The sequence below is a fragment of the Arvicanthis niloticus genome, chromosome 7, assembly GCF_011762505.2.
Source record: "Arvicanthis niloticus isolate mArvNil1 chromosome 7, mArvNil1.pat.X, whole genome shotgun sequence".
Lineage (NCBI taxonomy): Eukaryota > Metazoa > Chordata > Mammalia > Rodentia > Muridae > Arvicanthis > Arvicanthis niloticus.
This window is the reverse complement of record NC_047664.1, coordinates 13,944,886-13,962,483: the sequence shown is the minus strand read 5'-3', so window position 1 is coordinate 13,962,483 and position 17,598 is coordinate 13,944,886. Positions and strand designations below refer to the sequence as shown.

The 17,598-nt window shown below is 44.2% G+C and overlaps 1 protein-coding gene across 7 annotated transcripts in view; it reads right to left on the bottom strand.

Moving 5' to 3' along the window:
• Nucleotides 1-17,598, bottom strand: part of Eml6 (EMAP like 6) — a 250,107-nt gene that overhangs the window by 25,913 nt on the left and 206,596 nt on the right. For all 7 annotated transcript variants that reach the window (XR_013111697.1, XM_076937969.1, XM_076937964.1 and 4 more), the window contains exons 27-28: nt 9,775-9,976; nt 9,537-9,663 (exon numbers count right to left, since the gene is read on the bottom strand). Coding sequence is in view for 6 of the 7 variants with exons in the window: in XM_076937969.1 (XP_076794084.1) it covers nt 9,537-9,663; nt 9,775-9,976 (329 nt within the window). In the remaining variant the exon portion in view is untranslated. The remainder of the gene's footprint in view (nt 1-9,536; nt 9,664-9,774; nt 9,977-17,598) is intronic.

Sequence of the window (17,598 nt, the reverse complement as noted above, 5' to 3'; positions counted from 1 at the left end):
AACTTTGAACAATTCTAACCTAAGCTAACTGCAAGTTTGACCTGAACAATGGGAGGAGCCGGGCTTCTCCAGCTTTACCTCTGGAAAAGCCTGGCCGCCCTGTAATGCCTAGCAGCTTTAATTTTATAAATTATCAGTTCTATACTGAAGTCATGGCTTTGCTCCAAGCCAACATAAAAAGCCCTGAGGTTTGTGGAAAGAAAACCATTTATGGAAACATCATTAAATTCAATTAAAAGTCAACTATGCAGGTTTTTGGTGACCACCCACCTAAACATAGGCCTTAGAAATGACTGATTTTTAGCATTTCAGGATTTAACAGATATTTTAATTTTAGTTTATTCCACCCACCTTAAAAAATAAGCAAGAATCTGCTACATTCTACTTGCTCAGAGTAGTCACTGAGAGCAAGTTTTTTACAGACTCTGGGGCAAAGTGAGGAAGAAGAATTGGGCCCAGGGAGAAAAGACTCTGGGAATGGGGCCTGCTTATATGAAGTCAACTCTCCCACCAGGCAGGCTGGGTGAGCATTTATGCAAAACATAGGCAACCACAGTGTTTCCTACCAGCAAGCTCCTGAATGCTCCCTCTTCCCCAGTGGAATGGGAATGCCAGATTAAAGAATTTTCCCTCCCAGTGGGGCACAGCCAGATCTCAATGCTCCCTGCTGATTGGACAGAGGATTATTGGAGTGGGGATTTAGCAGTTCAGGGGTCTCAGTATGACCTATTCTGCAGCACTTGCTTAGAAAGATTGTCAGTTCTTTGCAACAATTCAAGCTTACAGAGGAGCTATTGACAAAGCAGGACAAAGGGCCTCTGTGAAGCCCATGGAGCCAAGGAGGCTGTTCGCTCACAGTTGACATGATCATGGAGGAGAGCCTTGTCCTGCTTCATCTCGCCTCTGGCAAGCTTGAAATTCCCACACAGCTACTGATTAAAAGCGACACTTTTTTTTTTTTTTTTTTTTAAATTCGGGACAGGTTTTCTCTGGAGATTTCCCTCTCCAAACATAGCATAAAAGCTTAGGGGAAAAAAACCTGAGATTGCCTATATATGGTGATTTGCTTTAACTCAAGGAAGTGTGTCTAATTTTCCTATATTTTTAACACTGCCAGTCATGAACATGTTCTAGCAAGCTAACAAGTTCTAGAGGCATCTTTGTATGTAAAGTAGATAGATGGTAACTCAGGCTTGTCTGTTTTCAGTTCCCTTTGCCTTTTGTGACAAAAACTTAAACCAAACAAACATTTCAATTTCTAATGTGTAGATGATATGGATACAAAAAAAAAATCATTTAATTAAGCTGTCCCCCATGCCAATTGGAGCATCCTCAGGTTCTGCATGGGTCACCTATCCCTCATAACCACAGGTGCTAATAAAATGGATGTAAGAACAGTTGCTAACAAAGAGTGGATCTGCAAAGCCTTTGGAGGGTTGATGCATACACTTATTCAGGAAGCATTTGCTTGTACCTACTATGTGCACAGCACTGTACCAGCTACCTACTATGTGCAAGGCACTGTACCAGCTACCTATTATGTGCAAGGCACTGTACCAGCTACCTACTATGTGCAATGTACTATACCAGCTACTTACATGGTGGTACTATGATCAAGAAGCCAAGAGTCCTACAGAAAAAGTCTACATATAGTAGAAATGTCTCAGTGTTGGGAGCCGCAGTCAGTATGCGCCATTCCAAGATGGCGCTGGCATCGTGTCTTCCCAGTAGTAAACAAGTAACTGCGCAGCTGCAAAGGCAGAAAGCCCGCCAAAGTCACTGGCCAATCCCGAGGCGTAATATTGGGTAATGAGTAAACAGCCAATCAGAAGTGAATACGTCACTCTAGGGTGTATTTAAGCGGTGCCTCTTCCTGTGTTTGGCCCTTCCGCGTCTTTTCATGTCAGTGATACAGAGTAAAGCCTCGTTTGTAGTAACTACCCGATCACTGCCTCACGTGTACTCTCTTCCATGGGCGATGGGGGACACGGGAGGCGCGCGCAACATCTCAGTGTTACAGATGAACATATTAAGGAATTGCAGGAGGCAATCAATTTGGGGCAGAAACAAGAAAACAAAACCAGGGCTGGAGAGACAGCTCAGTGATCAGTTGCTAGTGCTGCCTTTCTGAGTACCCAGCTTGGTTCCCAGCACCCACACATGACAGCTCATATGGCTTATAAGTGCAACTGTAGGGGGGGGTCTAATACTTCTGATCTCTGAGAACACCTGCATACTCACACACAGATACAACTGATTAAAAGAAACCTAACAACAAACAAATAAAATCCCTATAACATTTCTTTACAGCACATGTAGTAGACATTCATATATATATATATATATATATATATATATATATATATATATATTATTTTTTTTTGCTTAGGTCTATAAACATCATCAAAATTCAAAATAATATTTTAGATCATATCTATTTGACCATGGATATATTAAAAAATTTGGAAAATATTAATGCCACAGTTGAACTCTGAGGTCATTTGCAGTTGTCCCTTGTCAGTTAGCAGGTAAAGACACTGTCATTTAAAGACGCTCATAGCCAGGGCTGGTGAGCAGGCTCTGAGGATGAAGGAAGGCACTTGCTGTTGACCTTCAAGTCTGTGTTTTACCCCCATACTCACATTGTGGAAGAAGTGGTGCATGCCCTACACATATAAACACATACAAACAGATACATAAATGCAAAACCAAGACAAAACAAAAAAAAATGCGTTTTGAGCTCAAAATCTGATTTTAGGGTTGGTTAAAGTTCCTCGTTTTCCTCAGGAATATAAACCATAGACTTAAGAGTGAATATGTATCTAAAATATTAATATAAGAGAATACTTACAGGTTCTTTTTCCATAACCCTTGCTAAGACTAAATTTTGCTTTGCCACCTCAGTTTTATGGGTACCACTCTTGGATGAATGCAAGCTGGGCTTAGGAGAAGGATGCTGTTGTTTCTGAGGAGGAACCAAAAGAGCTAACCTAAAGCTAAGCTCTGTCTGCAGTCTGTTTTAGGTTGCCATGACACTGTTCCAGAGAACTCATACTTCAATGAGCAGGCTCGACCCATCAGGAGTTTGGCTCCTAGAGACTCAGGCTGTCTTATACGGACAGTCTCAAGAAGAAACAATTCAGTGTGACATGTATTCCTCAAAAAGTAATGACATATCCATCTTACCGTCCAGATATGAGCCCCTCATCAGCATTCCACTTGCTAAGACCTCCACAGACACCACACGGTGACACCGAAACACCCTCTGTCCACATGGAAACCGACCTGTGACAGGAGTCCCTCTCTACTGCTTTATCCACTATGGCTGCCAACACCATGTAGCCAATGAACTCCAAACCTCTGCCTTTTCCCTCTTGGTAAACTCACTGGTCATGTGTCACTGGCCTGTCACTACTGATCTGCTAGCAAGTATTTTCTCCTGCTGGCTGGTGAGACTCAAGGAGGGTGAGGTATCTTTGTGGTAGAGAGCAGTTTGCAAAGTGACAACTTTTCCTCAGTCCCCACAAAGGAGGAATGGGAAACAGCTTACTTGGACCGTCCCCAGGTCTGAGGGTACTGAAACCCTCTGTAAGCAAGGGGACTGTCTCTTATATGAAAGCTGTTAGCCCCCTCTTGTTGCTAGGGACTGGGAGAAGGCTAAGGGAGAAATGTCAAGTCCCAAAGAGGGGCCTGAGTTGTTTAAAGGTCCAAGCTGGGATAAGAAACTGTCAAGTAAGATCAACTCACTATGGGGATTACAAGGGACTGGGTACCACTGTGTGTATTACCATCAGTACACAGGGAAAGAAACCTGACAGAGAAGGAGGATCCTGGCCCCCAAGATCCCTACCAAATACCCATTGTCACACATTCCTTAACAAAGGGGACAAAGGGCAGCCCCGCTGAGATGCAGCCTGAAGGCCTTTCCACTTCAGGGCATGCCTTCATTGCTCTAACCGGTTGGGAAGACTTTCTGCTTGTGTTGTAGATGAAAGCACCTTGAAGAAGGAACATTTTGTGTTCCTTACTCTATTGGTCTTTGCTCGAACTGGAGAGTTCATCTAGTCTGCTATGGACACTGCTGACCCCTTTGCTGATATTAGAACCTGCTTCTCTGAACCTCTGATGGGGAGCGATGTCCAGTGGCTCTTCAGTGATGCCCCAGGCCTTCAGCAACAGATTGGAACTCCTGAGGACCCAGCTTCAGAGATGGAGTCACTGCTGGGCTCTGTCTCTTCAGTGTGAGACAGCCATTGTTAGACTATACTGCATTGCATAAGCCAATTCAAGAAATTCCTCCTTAAATATATAGTCATTCTTCCAGTTCTGTTCCTCTAGAGGATGCTGACTAATGCAGCTGCTCTTTGTCACAACAATGAGAAAAGTAATATAAAAATGCTTTTATATTATAATATAATATTGTATTATAATATGGTATATAAATAATTTAAGTCATTTTAAAACTTTTTAGAAAATAAAGTGGTTATTGATAAACCACTTCAAGCTCTCTCTCTACACACACACACACACACACACACACACACACACACACACCAGCTGAGTATCCAGACCAAATCTATCTGATCAGAGCCAGGGAGAAGCTCAGCAGGGAAACTGCCAAGTCCAAGTCCAAAGACCTAAGTTCAGCTTTCAGGACCCACATGACAGAAGGCAAGAACTAGTTATTCCAGGTTGCTCTCTGACCTGCTCAGAGGCACAAGTGTACCCTCCCCCTCCACACAAATAAATGAACACATGTAAAAACATGAAATGTATCTGAGACCTTAGCAACTAAAACAAATGCCATAATTCTATAGTTATTCACAACTAAGAAATACATAAACTTGTGCTAAGACAAGGTTTGAGCATTACAAACTTTGCTACTTCACCCATTTTTTTTTTTTTTTAAACAAGGAGAAATGCCTTTCTTCCTTTTACAAGGAGAAAGGCTAAAACAAAGCAAAAAAGGCTGGCAGCCGCCCAAGACCTTTCTGAGCAAAGGAAACGATGCCTCAGGTCAAGCAGGATTTTGATTTGTAGCCACAGGTTATGAGCTTCTGGGAGAAGAACACAAAGAAGGTTGGGTTGAGCCCACCTTAGTCACAGATGACACGTACCTTAATAGCACAAGACTGTCAGGAACGGTCTGCAGAAGCAGAGCGTGGGAATCCTAGACCCGTTATTTATCCTTAGTTAGATCATCAACAGCTACCAGCCTCCGTGCTTATTAATTAAGGGTCTTGAGAAGAGTGTAGGCTTCCCATGTATATGCAGAGAGAAAACTGACTTAAAAGAGTGCCAATTTTCATAAAACAGCACAGGTTGTGCTCATGTTCTGTCTTTACCTTAAAAGTAGGCTCTGTCTGAATGACAGGTCCGATTGACTATAGTAAGTAAAAATCTCTAGTATTACCATCTTCCACACAGTTTAGATTCTTAACATTTCTGTTACTATTTTTAAATGTATATGGGCATTTTGCCTGCGTGCATACACATTCAATTGTATGTGTGCCTGGTGCCCACAGAGGCTAGAAGAGGATGTCAGATCCCCTGGAACTGGAGTTACAGATAGTTGTGAGCTGCCATGTGGGTGCTGGAAATCAAATCTGGTCCTCTCTCTACAAGAGCAGCCAGCAGTGCTTAGTCACTGAGCCATCTCTCCAGTCTTGATTCCTGTGTTAAATAGTAGTAGGCACTTAAAAATAAATGGCTAGTGGGAGGGAGCAGAGACCAAGGGAATGGCCAACCAGTAACTGGTCCAACTTGAGACCCATCCCATGGGCAAGTAGCAATCCCTAACATTATTAATGATACTGTTATGTTTGCAGACAGAAGCGTATTGTCTTCTGAGAAGTTCTACCCAGCAGCTGACTCAGACAGATATAGACACCCACAGCCAAACAGTGGATGGAGCTTAGGGACTCTTATGGAAAAAAAGAAGGAAGGATTGAGGGCCCCAAAGGGGATAGGAACTCCACAGGAAGACCAACAGTCTACTAACCTGGACTCTTGGGGCTCTCAGAGTCTGAACCACCAACCAAAGATCATACACAGGCTTGACCTAGGCTTCCACACACATATGTAGCAGATGTGCAGCTTGGTCTTCATGTGGGTCCAGAACAATGGGAATGGGGGCTATCCCAAAAGCTGGTGCTTGTCTGTGGGATATGTTCTTCTAGCTGGGCTGCCTTGTCTGGCCCCAATGGGAGATGATAGCCTATCCTTGCAGAGACTTGAAGTGCAGAGTAGGGGAATACTTGGGGTGGGGGTGGCTACAACAACAGAGAAGGGGATGGAAAATGAGGGAAGGATTGTAGGAGGGAGTGGCCGGGAGGAGACAGTGAATGGGTTGTAAAATGAATCAGTAATAAAATAAAATAAATGGCTGGCTTAAGGGCATAGCTCAGTGGTAAAGAGCTTGCTAAGCGAGCACGAGGACCCAAGTTTGAATCCCAGAACCCATGCAAAAGCTGTCAATTTTCAGTTAGCAAAAGCAATAAGGGAGAATGTTTTTGGTATTGTGTACCCTTCCCACATCTCCTGCCCTCTCAGCCCACTAGCCCTTATGGACAGCATCCAGCTTTTCTGCTTCTGACTGGCTTCAGCAAATGGGAGGAGTCAGCAGGGCTGACTGTGGGAGGAGAAGGCTCCTGGGCAGAGGCCTGGGGCTGCCTGAAGGAATCCAAGTGAAGGAGCCATATGGTAAGCTGGGACAAAACTGAAATGTGATTGGCATATTTCACGTTTGCTAAGCGTGGCCTAGTATTCTCCTCGGTGCAATTATTATTTTTTCCTCAACTTTCTCACTTCCAAAAATATTGGAACTGAAGGTCATGTGACTGTTGAAGCATAAAAGTCACAATGTGTTAGAAGTTGCACAAGAAGGCATCACAGAGTCTCACAGCTATTTTAAAGTCAGATATCTAAATGTAATTAGACACAATCCATGGTTGTCTTAGAAACTTAAACACTTAGTTGCTTCCAAGTGATTGATGCAAACTGTGCAGCTGTCAGCCGGCATGTTACTCCTCAGTATGACAGCTGCTCTCAGACAGCAGTATGAGCCCTCTCAGAGAGCAGGCTGGGAAGGGATTCAGTTAGACTCAGATGTCTGGAGCACTGTTAGGAGACAAAGCAAAGGTCCTTGCATGGAACAGCTGCTCCAAGAGCACACGTCCATGTGTGCCCTGGTGCTTGCCTCTCTCACTGTCACTGGTGTATGTCCTGTTCCAGGCACCATCAGGCATTACACACTGTAGGGTCAAAAGGATATCGGAAGGGTTTGAAAAAGGCAGAGGAAGGCGCTGGCCTTAACACTCCCGGGGAGAAGCTGGCACTGCATGATGCCATGCTCCTGTTACAGGAGTTCTTCCCCCTCTTTCCCAGGAGGCTAGAACTCATGAAGCCTGCCTTCTCTTTCATCTGAAAACCAAGTTGCAGCACATGATTTATTGTCACTCCTGGCTCCAAGGCCTCAGCCCCCACTCCCCCACATTCTCTGTTACTGTGGCTTCTCATTGATTTCCTGAAGGCACCACCTGCCCGTTACCTCCTGGCTTCTGTGGTCACAAGCTGCCTAGTCTTGTCGAGCCCCCTAAAATTACTGACCAAGATGGGGAGAGATTGCTTGGTTCAGATTCTGATTTTCTCCCTACAGGTTAACTGGTTGCTGGGCACACTCGGCTCTCAGCATGGCATGCAGCTGCTGCTGTCTCTGTGGTTAAAAGCCCTTCTACAAACTGGGGCTGTCAAGTGTTCCTTTTTTTTTTTTTTTTTTTTTTTAAATCAAGGAAATTGCTGTCTACAGAAAAGGCTTGATCCTTTCTCTGGACCCTATACTTATCTTAAAGTGGTTTTCTTTTCCACATGTTTTCTTCACTGCATTGAAGGGTGAATTATTTTTTTAAGTACCAGAAGAGAAGTACTTGCTCATAATCCTATGAAGTTTTTTCCCTGTTTTTAAATAATAAAGATTCAATTCAGTGTACCCTAACATACAGCAACTCTTCAATACGGAACACTGCAGTAAATAAGGCGTTCAAATACCTAATCTTAAAGTGGAAACTGCTGGTCTCCTTATCCCCCATCTCATACTAAATTGGGCTGCATGGCTTTCTATACAGCTGTGCAAAGAGGTCATGAGACAAGGAGCGTTTGTGGGATCATGGGTTACACCTGAATCAGATGTGGGAATCAGCATGGTGGTTACATGGCTAGATCTTAGCGAGTGGTCTAAATTTTAGTGTGATACACCACTGAGTTTTATAGAACCAGCTTGAACACTCTTGGAATGATGGGTAAGTCAATTCCACTGACAATGGAATGTGCAATTGGAGAGGTTGGATACTTTATTTTTAAAAAGAAGATTTAACCCAGACCAAATAAATGCCTTTCTCGGATAGATCAGTTAAGTGGCAGGCCTATTCTTGCATTTGTGTGTGTGTGTGTGTGTGTGTATTTATTCAGTTCTTAGGATTAAGTCCTTTAAATATTATTTTCTCCTTTCAGAAAAAGAAACTAAATTTTAAAAATCATTGCCAAAAATTTATCTTTTAAGCAAAAGAATATTTTCTGTTAGCACTGTAACATGATAAAGATGCAAGGGGAGAATTGGGGCTTTTCTGCCTCAGTGCATCTTGCCAACAACACACCCACCACTGAGCAGCTAACTGTAAGGCTGTCACTGAACAGAGGCAAGAGGTTGGATCTAAAGCCATATCTTAAGAGTAAGTGGGGAACATCTTGTCTACCACATAGCTTTAGGAGGCAGAAGGCTCTATCAACAGCAAACTCTTGAATCTCCCAGCATATGGTGGTCATTGTGAGCATTAAGCCTACCACAAAGAAAAGAACCCATAGACAACTCTCCTGAGGTGGGCTAGAGCTCTGAGATTCTCTTCAGATTCTAGTGTTTAGTCAATATTTACTCTTCCCAACTAGGAACATAGTCAATTATGTAATTATGAATTTTGTATTTTAAAATTATACAATGTTTGGTGATTTCTCTTAAAACTGTGAATCAGACAGGTACAAAATAGCATTAAAAGCCACTGTCTATGCAACAGTGTTCAGGGTGACAAAATCATGCAGGTCGAGTCTAGCAATTCCAGCTCCCTGCACAGTGAGGACCCAGTAAGAGAAAGCACATCCAGCGACAGGGTGTCAAAGAAAGACTGGTCAGAATGAAAGGTGAGTCTCACAAGTCCCACCCACTTCGAAGTCTGATCTGCTCCTACCCTGTTAACCAATATGCTGTCTTGTTCATTGCATATTCAGAACATCCTTTGGGGCTCCCTTGCTTCCTCCCCTAGTCAGGGAAGCCTAGCTCAACCAAGTTTCTTACCTGCCAAAGTAAACACAATAACCAATTTGAGAGCATTGGCCAACTTCCTTCAACTTAAGTCTGTGTTAAGAGTCTAGGCAGATAATAAAAGTCTCACTTCAGCATAAATTAAAGGGCAAATAAAATGTACTCTACTTCAAATCGGTTTGTTGACAGGTACAACACACGCAAACAGACCTTGCAAACAGCATACCTTTCTTCCGTGGACACCTCTTTTAGCTGCTGGTGTGGTTTGGTGCCTTCCATTTCCCTGATGCTCACAGCATAGATCTTGGTGGTATAGTCAATGGCTTTCTCTCTGGCAACATCACTGTCATAGCCTCAAAGAGCAGAAGGAGATTGGGAATATGAGATGGTTTTTAAATGTTCAGAAGGGTACCAGAGTAAAAGGTAGCATCATAATGGAAGGCACGTGGCTGACTGGGGCTCACCTCCATCTTCTTCTGCATCTGTGTCTGACTCCTCACTATCAACCAGCTTGCTCTCCTGTGTCCCCACAAATTCCCTGGTCCAGATCATCAAGGCTGTGTCAGCGCCTCCTACCGTGAGCAGCACAGAGTCATTATGTAGCCACCTCACATTGGTGACGTGCGCGCTGTGCCCCACATACTTCTTAAATCTTGCATGCTGTCCCTGCAAATAAAGCCAGAGAGTGGCAGTCACTGGTCAGTGCCTAATTATTCCTGTTGTCTTTGCTGTTACCTAGAACATAACAAAACTGTTCATTTTTCTAGTTTTCTAATTTTGCTAATATCATGAGAATACATGCAGGCTGTGAATGGTCTCCCCTTAAGACTTGCTCACAGTAGGTCTTCAACAGGTATTTTTGAGGTGGATTTGAGAACTAAGGTGGATTTGTTTCCATGTCTCTCTGACACCAACAGAATCAAGCCTATAGGTTTTTTGGTTTTGTTTTGTTTTTGTGAGTTCCTGGTTGACGCTTCTGTAGCCACTCTCACAGTGGGTTTTTACTAGCAAGGATAGAAGGCAGCAAGGGACCTCAAGTAATGTTTAAAACAGTTTCATCCTGGAATCTGTAAAGCATCTCTAACCCAAAAGTCACTCAAAGAACTGTTTTAAAGATAAAGCAAGCTCCTTTCCCCTAAGTAAATCTAAATAAATAGAATTCAGTTTTCAAGTCATTACTGGAAGCTTTTGGAGTGTGGTATCCAGGCTGCACCACTAAATCAGCAGGTGGTGAGGGGTGGAGGGTGGGGCATGACTGTGGCTGTCCCAGGGCTGTCCTGACAAGTGCTGGGAAGCCAATGTTGGCACCAGGAAGAGCTTCCATTCTGGGCTCCTGAGACATAGCGTGGCAAAAATAGCTCCTGTGGGAGCCACTTAAAGAGGTAGGTTTTCTATCCCTTCTGCAACTCCCAGGGAATACCTTACGCAATGTGGTAAGCCACATGAACTCCCGGGTCAGGAGCCAGAAGCTGGCTTACCAGATGAAAACTTTAGCACATAACTGACAAGAGGCTTTCCTGGGGCTTTTGACTTGTGTACTAGGAAGCCTGAAACAGCAAGACACACGGTAGGAACTGGGGGTGGGGGTGGGGGGCAGGCACTCGGGGCTGCAATCCTACAGATCTCTAGATCTGGCTGACCCCTTCCTGTCACTTGGAAACTACCTATTCCTCAAAAAAAGCACCGAGAATGAAAACAGACAAGCCAACAGGCAGGCAGTATTTCCAAGAGCTCTGTGCTCCAGAAGATCTATTGCCCCCCTGCTGGCTTCTGAAGGCAACTGCACTCATGTGCATGCACATACCCATTCCACATACATACACATACTTTAAAAAAACCAATAAAAATATATCTTGAAAGAAACTAAATTTAAACAAATGACCTGAACAGACATTTTATTCAAAGAAGGCTTGCAACTGTAAAAATGAATATAATAGGAATATATTTGCCAAGTGAAGAACAATGCCTAGAAGACGTGCCTAGTAACTCAGAAAAAACAAACAAACTAACAAACAAACAAACAAATCCCCCAAAACACAGTGGTAAAATGATCAAGAAGACTATTTAAGATATAGTAGCTACAAATGGAGTTTGTAGGGAAAGTATTGTATGGCAGGACTAAGAACTACAGGCATCATGTCTGAAGCAGGGCTTCATTACACGGCCCAGACAGACCTTACACTTAGGACACTCCAGGTCAGCCTATAGAGTGCTGGGATTACAGGCATGCAGCACCACATCTGATTCTGGCGGCTCCTTTTATAGCTCATTGACTGTGTCAGATAGTGCTCCATGCTTGTCCAGCCTCACTTCTGTTAAAGCCCCATCTTCAAACACAGTCACTGTGGAGTCAGGGGAACTGAATGTAAGATTTCAGGCCTTCACTGCCTGGGATACATTCTGGGATGAGTACATTATCCCTGAGTCAGAAGACACCTGCTGAATTAACATTCCTCAAGCCTCAGGGAAGAGAACCCACCTGTGGGTGGGGAAGGCCCAAAGCAGGAAGACACATTCCTGACCACAAAAAAAGATGCAAGTCATCTAGGTGGGGCTGGGAAGCCAGTAGTCACGATGACAGGGAAAGTGACAGGGCAACAACTGAGAAATAGTTGGGCAAAGTGACATGGCAAGACCACATTTTTGTGAGAAATGGGTATACAGAGTGTTTTCCACATGACCCTGATTCACTTAGGTTGTGTTCTTCTGGAATTCTCTGCTAATTTTATTGTTATATTTCCTTAGCAACCTTTCACCCCTTCCTCACTCTGCAAGTTTGTGGTTTCCCTCTTAAAAACCCTTCTCAGATTGACTGGCGTTGTCAATTCAACTCCTTCGAGAGTGAACCGAATTGACCTTGGCTAGCCAACTCTCCCTAATAAACGTCTGCTGATTGCATCCGGGTATGGTGTCTTGCCATTTTTGGGTGGCCGTGATTTCCCAAGACTTGAGTAAGGGTCTCCTGAATTTGGGGGTCTTCATTGACACAGTTGGTGAGAATGCAAATTAGTGCAGTACCAGGGAAGACAATGTGAGGGCTCCTCAAACTCCTCAAGTGTAAACCAGTGTTTGCTCTACTTGCTATTCCAAGGTTGTGACAACTGAAACCAGTACTGTGCCGGGTAAGCACAGTACCACTGGTCCTTAGGTCTAACTTCTGTTGAACTGTGTGAATTGCTTACATGCTTTGGATACTAATCCTTCATTGGATACTAGGAATGTGTTCTGTCACTTTGGTGGATAACTTTTTTTTTTTTTTTTAAATTTCATTGATTGTTGTTGTGTTTTTAGTTTTGTGTAGTCTTACTTGCTTATTTCTGCCCTTTTTTAGTTTTGCTTTTGGTGTAGTATCTAAGATCCTGCCCTGGAACTCTGTAAGGCAGTGTCAAACGACTGTCCCAGGCATCTCGCCTGGTCAGGCTGGAGAAATGGCAGATGAACTTCCTAGAACAAGAGTAAAATCCAATAGTACCAAAAGGATTCAGCTAAGGGTTTCTTAAACCTCGGGTCTACCAAAACCAAGGTGTCACAATTAGAAAAAAATCGTCCTGAAAGCAATTTCATTTTAAATGAAGAAGAGTGGAGGGCCGAGGAGGTGGCTTAGCTAATAATTGCCTTCCCCCATCAGTGAGGACTTGAATTGGGATCCCCAGTGCCCATGTCAAAAGTCTGGGCACAGTGAGTGAAGACACGAAGGTCCCTGGAGTTAGTGACTCTAGCCAGTTGGTCAGTTCTAGACTTAGGGAGTGACCCTGACTCTCAATCTAAGGGAGAGGCCTGGAGATAGGACTCACAAGTAAGAACACAGGCTACTCTTCCTGAGGACCCAGATTTGACTTCCAGCACCTACATAGTGGTTTACAACATCAATAACTCCAATTCCAGTTCTAGATGCCCCCTGGCTTCCAAGGACACAAAGACATTCATGGTGCCTAGATATATATGCAGGCAAAACACCCATGCACCAAAGGTTTTTAAAAATTAAAAACAAGGTGTAAAGCAACAGAGGAAGACAGCTAATATTGACCTCCAGTCTCCATATGCAAGCATGTGCACACGCACAACACACACACACACACACACACACACACACACACACACAGGTACACACACGTGAACACACATAAAAAATAAGAAGTAGAGGAGTCAAGGAGAATGGCTGCTGACAGTTGAACTCTGGTCAAATAGGCAAGGCTGGGAGGTGGGGGAAGTGATGTCTACCCTGGGTACAACCACTGAAAAAGGCTCTTGGCAGGGATGATCTGACCAGGTCTAATAACAAAGAAGTAAAGCAAAAAGCATCCCAAAGATCTGACTGAAGTGGGTGCTGAAAGAACTCATGTGTGGCAGGAATTTCCTGCCCAATGTATTTACAGTGGAGCTAGGAGTTGGGAGGAGAGAGGAAAGAAGAGAAGAGGGGGGAAGGAGACAGACAGACAGAGAGAGAGAGAGAGAGAGAGAGAGAGAGAGAGAGAGAGAGAGAGAGAGAGAGAGAAGAGGCACGATGGCAGCAGGTGTTACCTTCGTGTCTCTAGCAATCAAAGGTAGTTATTATTATCAAGGTTAGATAATTGGGATAACAATTCTAATTGTGTGGGCATCTTGTGTATTATTTGCAAATATATAAATCCATTGATTAATCTTAAGCTTTAGAGTTTTACTTTACTGGATTACTGGAAAGTGGGTCCACCGACAACCGGGTGGTTATGGCTGTAAAGGAACTAGCGGCTCCAGGGACAAGAGCACCAGAGCTGGAAGCACAGTGGCTGGTTGCTTTGGGGGCAAGTTAGAGAGAGCAGCCTGGTGGAACCAGCTTGGAAGCTCCAGCCTTGCTGTGGAGCATGGGAAATGGTGGCCAGGCTGGGAGCTAGCCGGACGGTCCCTTTTTTCTGATATTTCCCGCTACACTCATATGTTCGATTTTAAATGTGTTAGTTTTGCATAAACCTCGATTTCACTAAAAACAAGAAAAATAGAGTAATGTTAAGAAGCCCTCTTAGATTGGATAGTATATTAACAGACAGTAAATTTACTTGTTTTCTCTTTCAAAGGGAAAGTCCTTCAAAGCAGAAGGGGCAAAGCCGCCCATGAATTCCATGGACTGTCAAATGCCATCAGAAAGGATGCTGCCAGCAGCTGAGGAATTTAGAAATCAGAAGAGCCAGCATCACAGACAAGAAGGCTACTCCACCCCACAGAGCAAATGAGTAGACACTGGGAAATGTAGATTCATTAGCTGGATGCAAGAGATGCTAGACAGGAGTTCAACAAGGGTTTCAGAGAGGACCAGGCAGGAACCATGACTCATGGGAACCAATGCCATCTTTTCTATTGGGTGCATTGTTAGCAGAGACTGGTGATAACTGAGGCACAAGAAACACAGCTTTCAGCTCTATGTTTACCCTATTTTTTTTTTATTGTCTGTTTGTTTTTAGACAGCGTCTCATATAGTCCTGATTGGTCTCGAACTTGCTGTGTAGCTAAGACTGGCCTTAAACTCCCTCATCCTGTGTCTGCCTTTCAAGGGCCATGGCTTATAGACATGGTTATAGACCATTCTTCTGCCTGGCTGATCCCACCAAGTATTTTAATGATGTTTTCCAGGAGGCCACAGTGCTATACAGCTAGAGAGTTTTAAATATCTGTTATTAGTTGCAGAATTAAAATTAAATGTGAATTGACACATGGAATGGACATTGACAGGGGTGTCTGGCACTGGTGTTTGGCTGTTACCTCTTTCCACAATTTAGAAATGATATGAAACCAAGATGGCATGGTACAGGGATGTAGGAAGCATTTCAAAGGCATTTAAAAGATGTGAGTAGGACAGACAAATTAAATAAGATAAAAGTTTTTTTTGTTATAGATATAAAGAACTATAACCAGATTTCAGAAACTAGATTCTGCAAGAATAGGCTGGGAACACTTAGGAAAATGATAGCTACATATATAGCTCAGCTATGGTTTCAATAAAACTATAAAATCAAAATAAAGAAGCCAATAGTCCAGTGTCCTGTGAACTAGCCAGGTTCTATCTGAAGCAATGGTTCAACTCTGGGTAGCTGGAGAAGATACCAATAAAATTAGCATAGATAGCTAGATAGAAATCATGACTCATGGGAAATGGTTGAAGCAAGGTCTGGGAAGCCTCCCCAGACATGGGGAGCTGAGCCTACGGGATACAACCTTCCGTATGCAAAGGCTGTTAGAAGATTGGAAACACGAGTCAGAGATCAGGAGGCAGAGTGCAGGCTACAAACAAGAACTCAGCTCAGAGTCTAGTAATGCCTACTACCAACAGAAGCTGACAGAGGCAACAAGAGTGGGGCTGCGGGCATCTGCACAGAGCACCAAGGAGCCTGAAAGACCCAGGCAGTAGCTCCGGGACAACGACAGCAGCAGCAGCAACAACAGAAAAAAAAAAGAAAGAAACAAACAGAAAGAAAAAAAGAGAGAAAGAAAGAAAGAAAGGGAGGAAGGAAGAAAGGAAGAAAAAGAAGGAGTGGCTTCATGAAATTGGAAAGAAAGATGGAGCCAAGCAGGGTGGAGAAGGATGAATTTACATACGCCCTTCACTGCCACCTCAACTAGCAGGCTACAAGCACAAAGGCCCTTGCTATGAGCCCTGGGGCTGCCAGCTCATCAACAAGGAGGTGTGCCTCAGCCTGGAGCTTCCACAGAAACAAGTCAATACCAATAGGAGGGGCCAGCCCCCAGCATGGCAACACCACATCTGCAGTCTGTGCAGCCTGCCCTGCTGGGAGACAGAAAGTGCAGGCATCGCTTTCTGCAAGCTCAGCAGTCGTGCCAGCTCTGCGGGTGGTGCAACAGAAGTGGTGCTTGCCTGTAGGCTCTAAGCACAAAGGTCCTCAGAGAGGTCAATATCGAAAGCAGAGAGGTGTGTGGCAACCAGGAGCTCACACAAAACCTGCCCTGGATGCCCTGCCTAGCTGTAACATCACCCTGACTCTGGGCAACAGCAGGAGATATCTCTATCCAACTATCTATCTATCTATCTATCTATCTATCTATCTATCTATCTATCTATCTGATGACACAGTGGAGTTTCCAATGCCACTACCATGAATAAACATAAGACAGAGAGTGAGAAAGATGGAGGAACAGAATGGTGCGTGTTCAGTGGAGAGAGGCAGAACTAGAGACTCCACGTTGGTAACAGATGTAAGAAGGCTGCAGTGGACCGGGGAACATGTACTTGCTGAGCAGGGCTCATGGTGGTGTGTAGCTGCCTGGAACTTGCACAGACTCAGCCTCCAAATCACACTATGCAGCCTCAGGATCGCCCTGGCTCTGAGCAATGACAGGGTGTCTGGGATGAAGAACAGTTCATTCTCTGGACAGAACCTCCTTGAGAGATCTCCGTGGTCCATGCTGCTCCTGGAGGCCAAGTGTATGTCTGAGGCCTGTGCTACCACAGAAGGCCATATTGGTGTCTGTTGTCTGGGTTGCCTCCGGAATCCATGTTGATATGGGTGGCCTGTACTGTTGCCTGAGGCTATGTTGATGTCTGTGGTTCGTGCTGCACCAAGGCTATGTTTGGGTCTGTGGTCCTGTTGCAGCTGAGGGGGTGTGTGTGGCTCTGTTGATGTCTGTGGGCTGTTTTACCAACAAAGTCCAGGCTAACATCTGTGGTCTGTGCTGCTGCCTGAAGCCATGTTGATGTCCAGGGGCTGGGCTGCCACCAGGAACCATATTGGCGTCAGTGGTCTGTGCAGTGGCAGAGGGCCATGTTGGTGCCCATGGTCTGTACTGCCACCAGAACATGTTGAGGTCCATGACATAGTTGTCACCAGAAACCAGGTGGAAGTTCATGATCTGGGTTCTCGCTGAGTGTAAAGGGCAAAGAATCTACTTTTGCAGTGGTACTGATGACAGTAGTCTCTCAGTTAAGAAAGAGGGACATAGGTTTCTGTGACAACCCCTACTCTCCCCACTCCCAAAAAGTAACAGCCTAGACAGGAAGCTATTGACGAGAACTCTTACAAATTGTGATAAGATGTTGATGTGATGACTTCTGGCAGGGACACAGGGAGGGAAGGACTCTGTTTTTTTTTTTTTTAAGGGGCTGGTCACTGGGAGTTTGAGCGTAGTATTTGGGGACCACTATATCATGAGAACTTCACTAAACTCATCCACTTAAATACAGCATCAGGGAAGTTTCTACACAACATCACAGATAATAAATCACAGATAATAAATACGTTTCTGTCTGTTTATGTATTCAAACAAAACGAACCATTCAGATACAACAGATATTTAGGGTAACT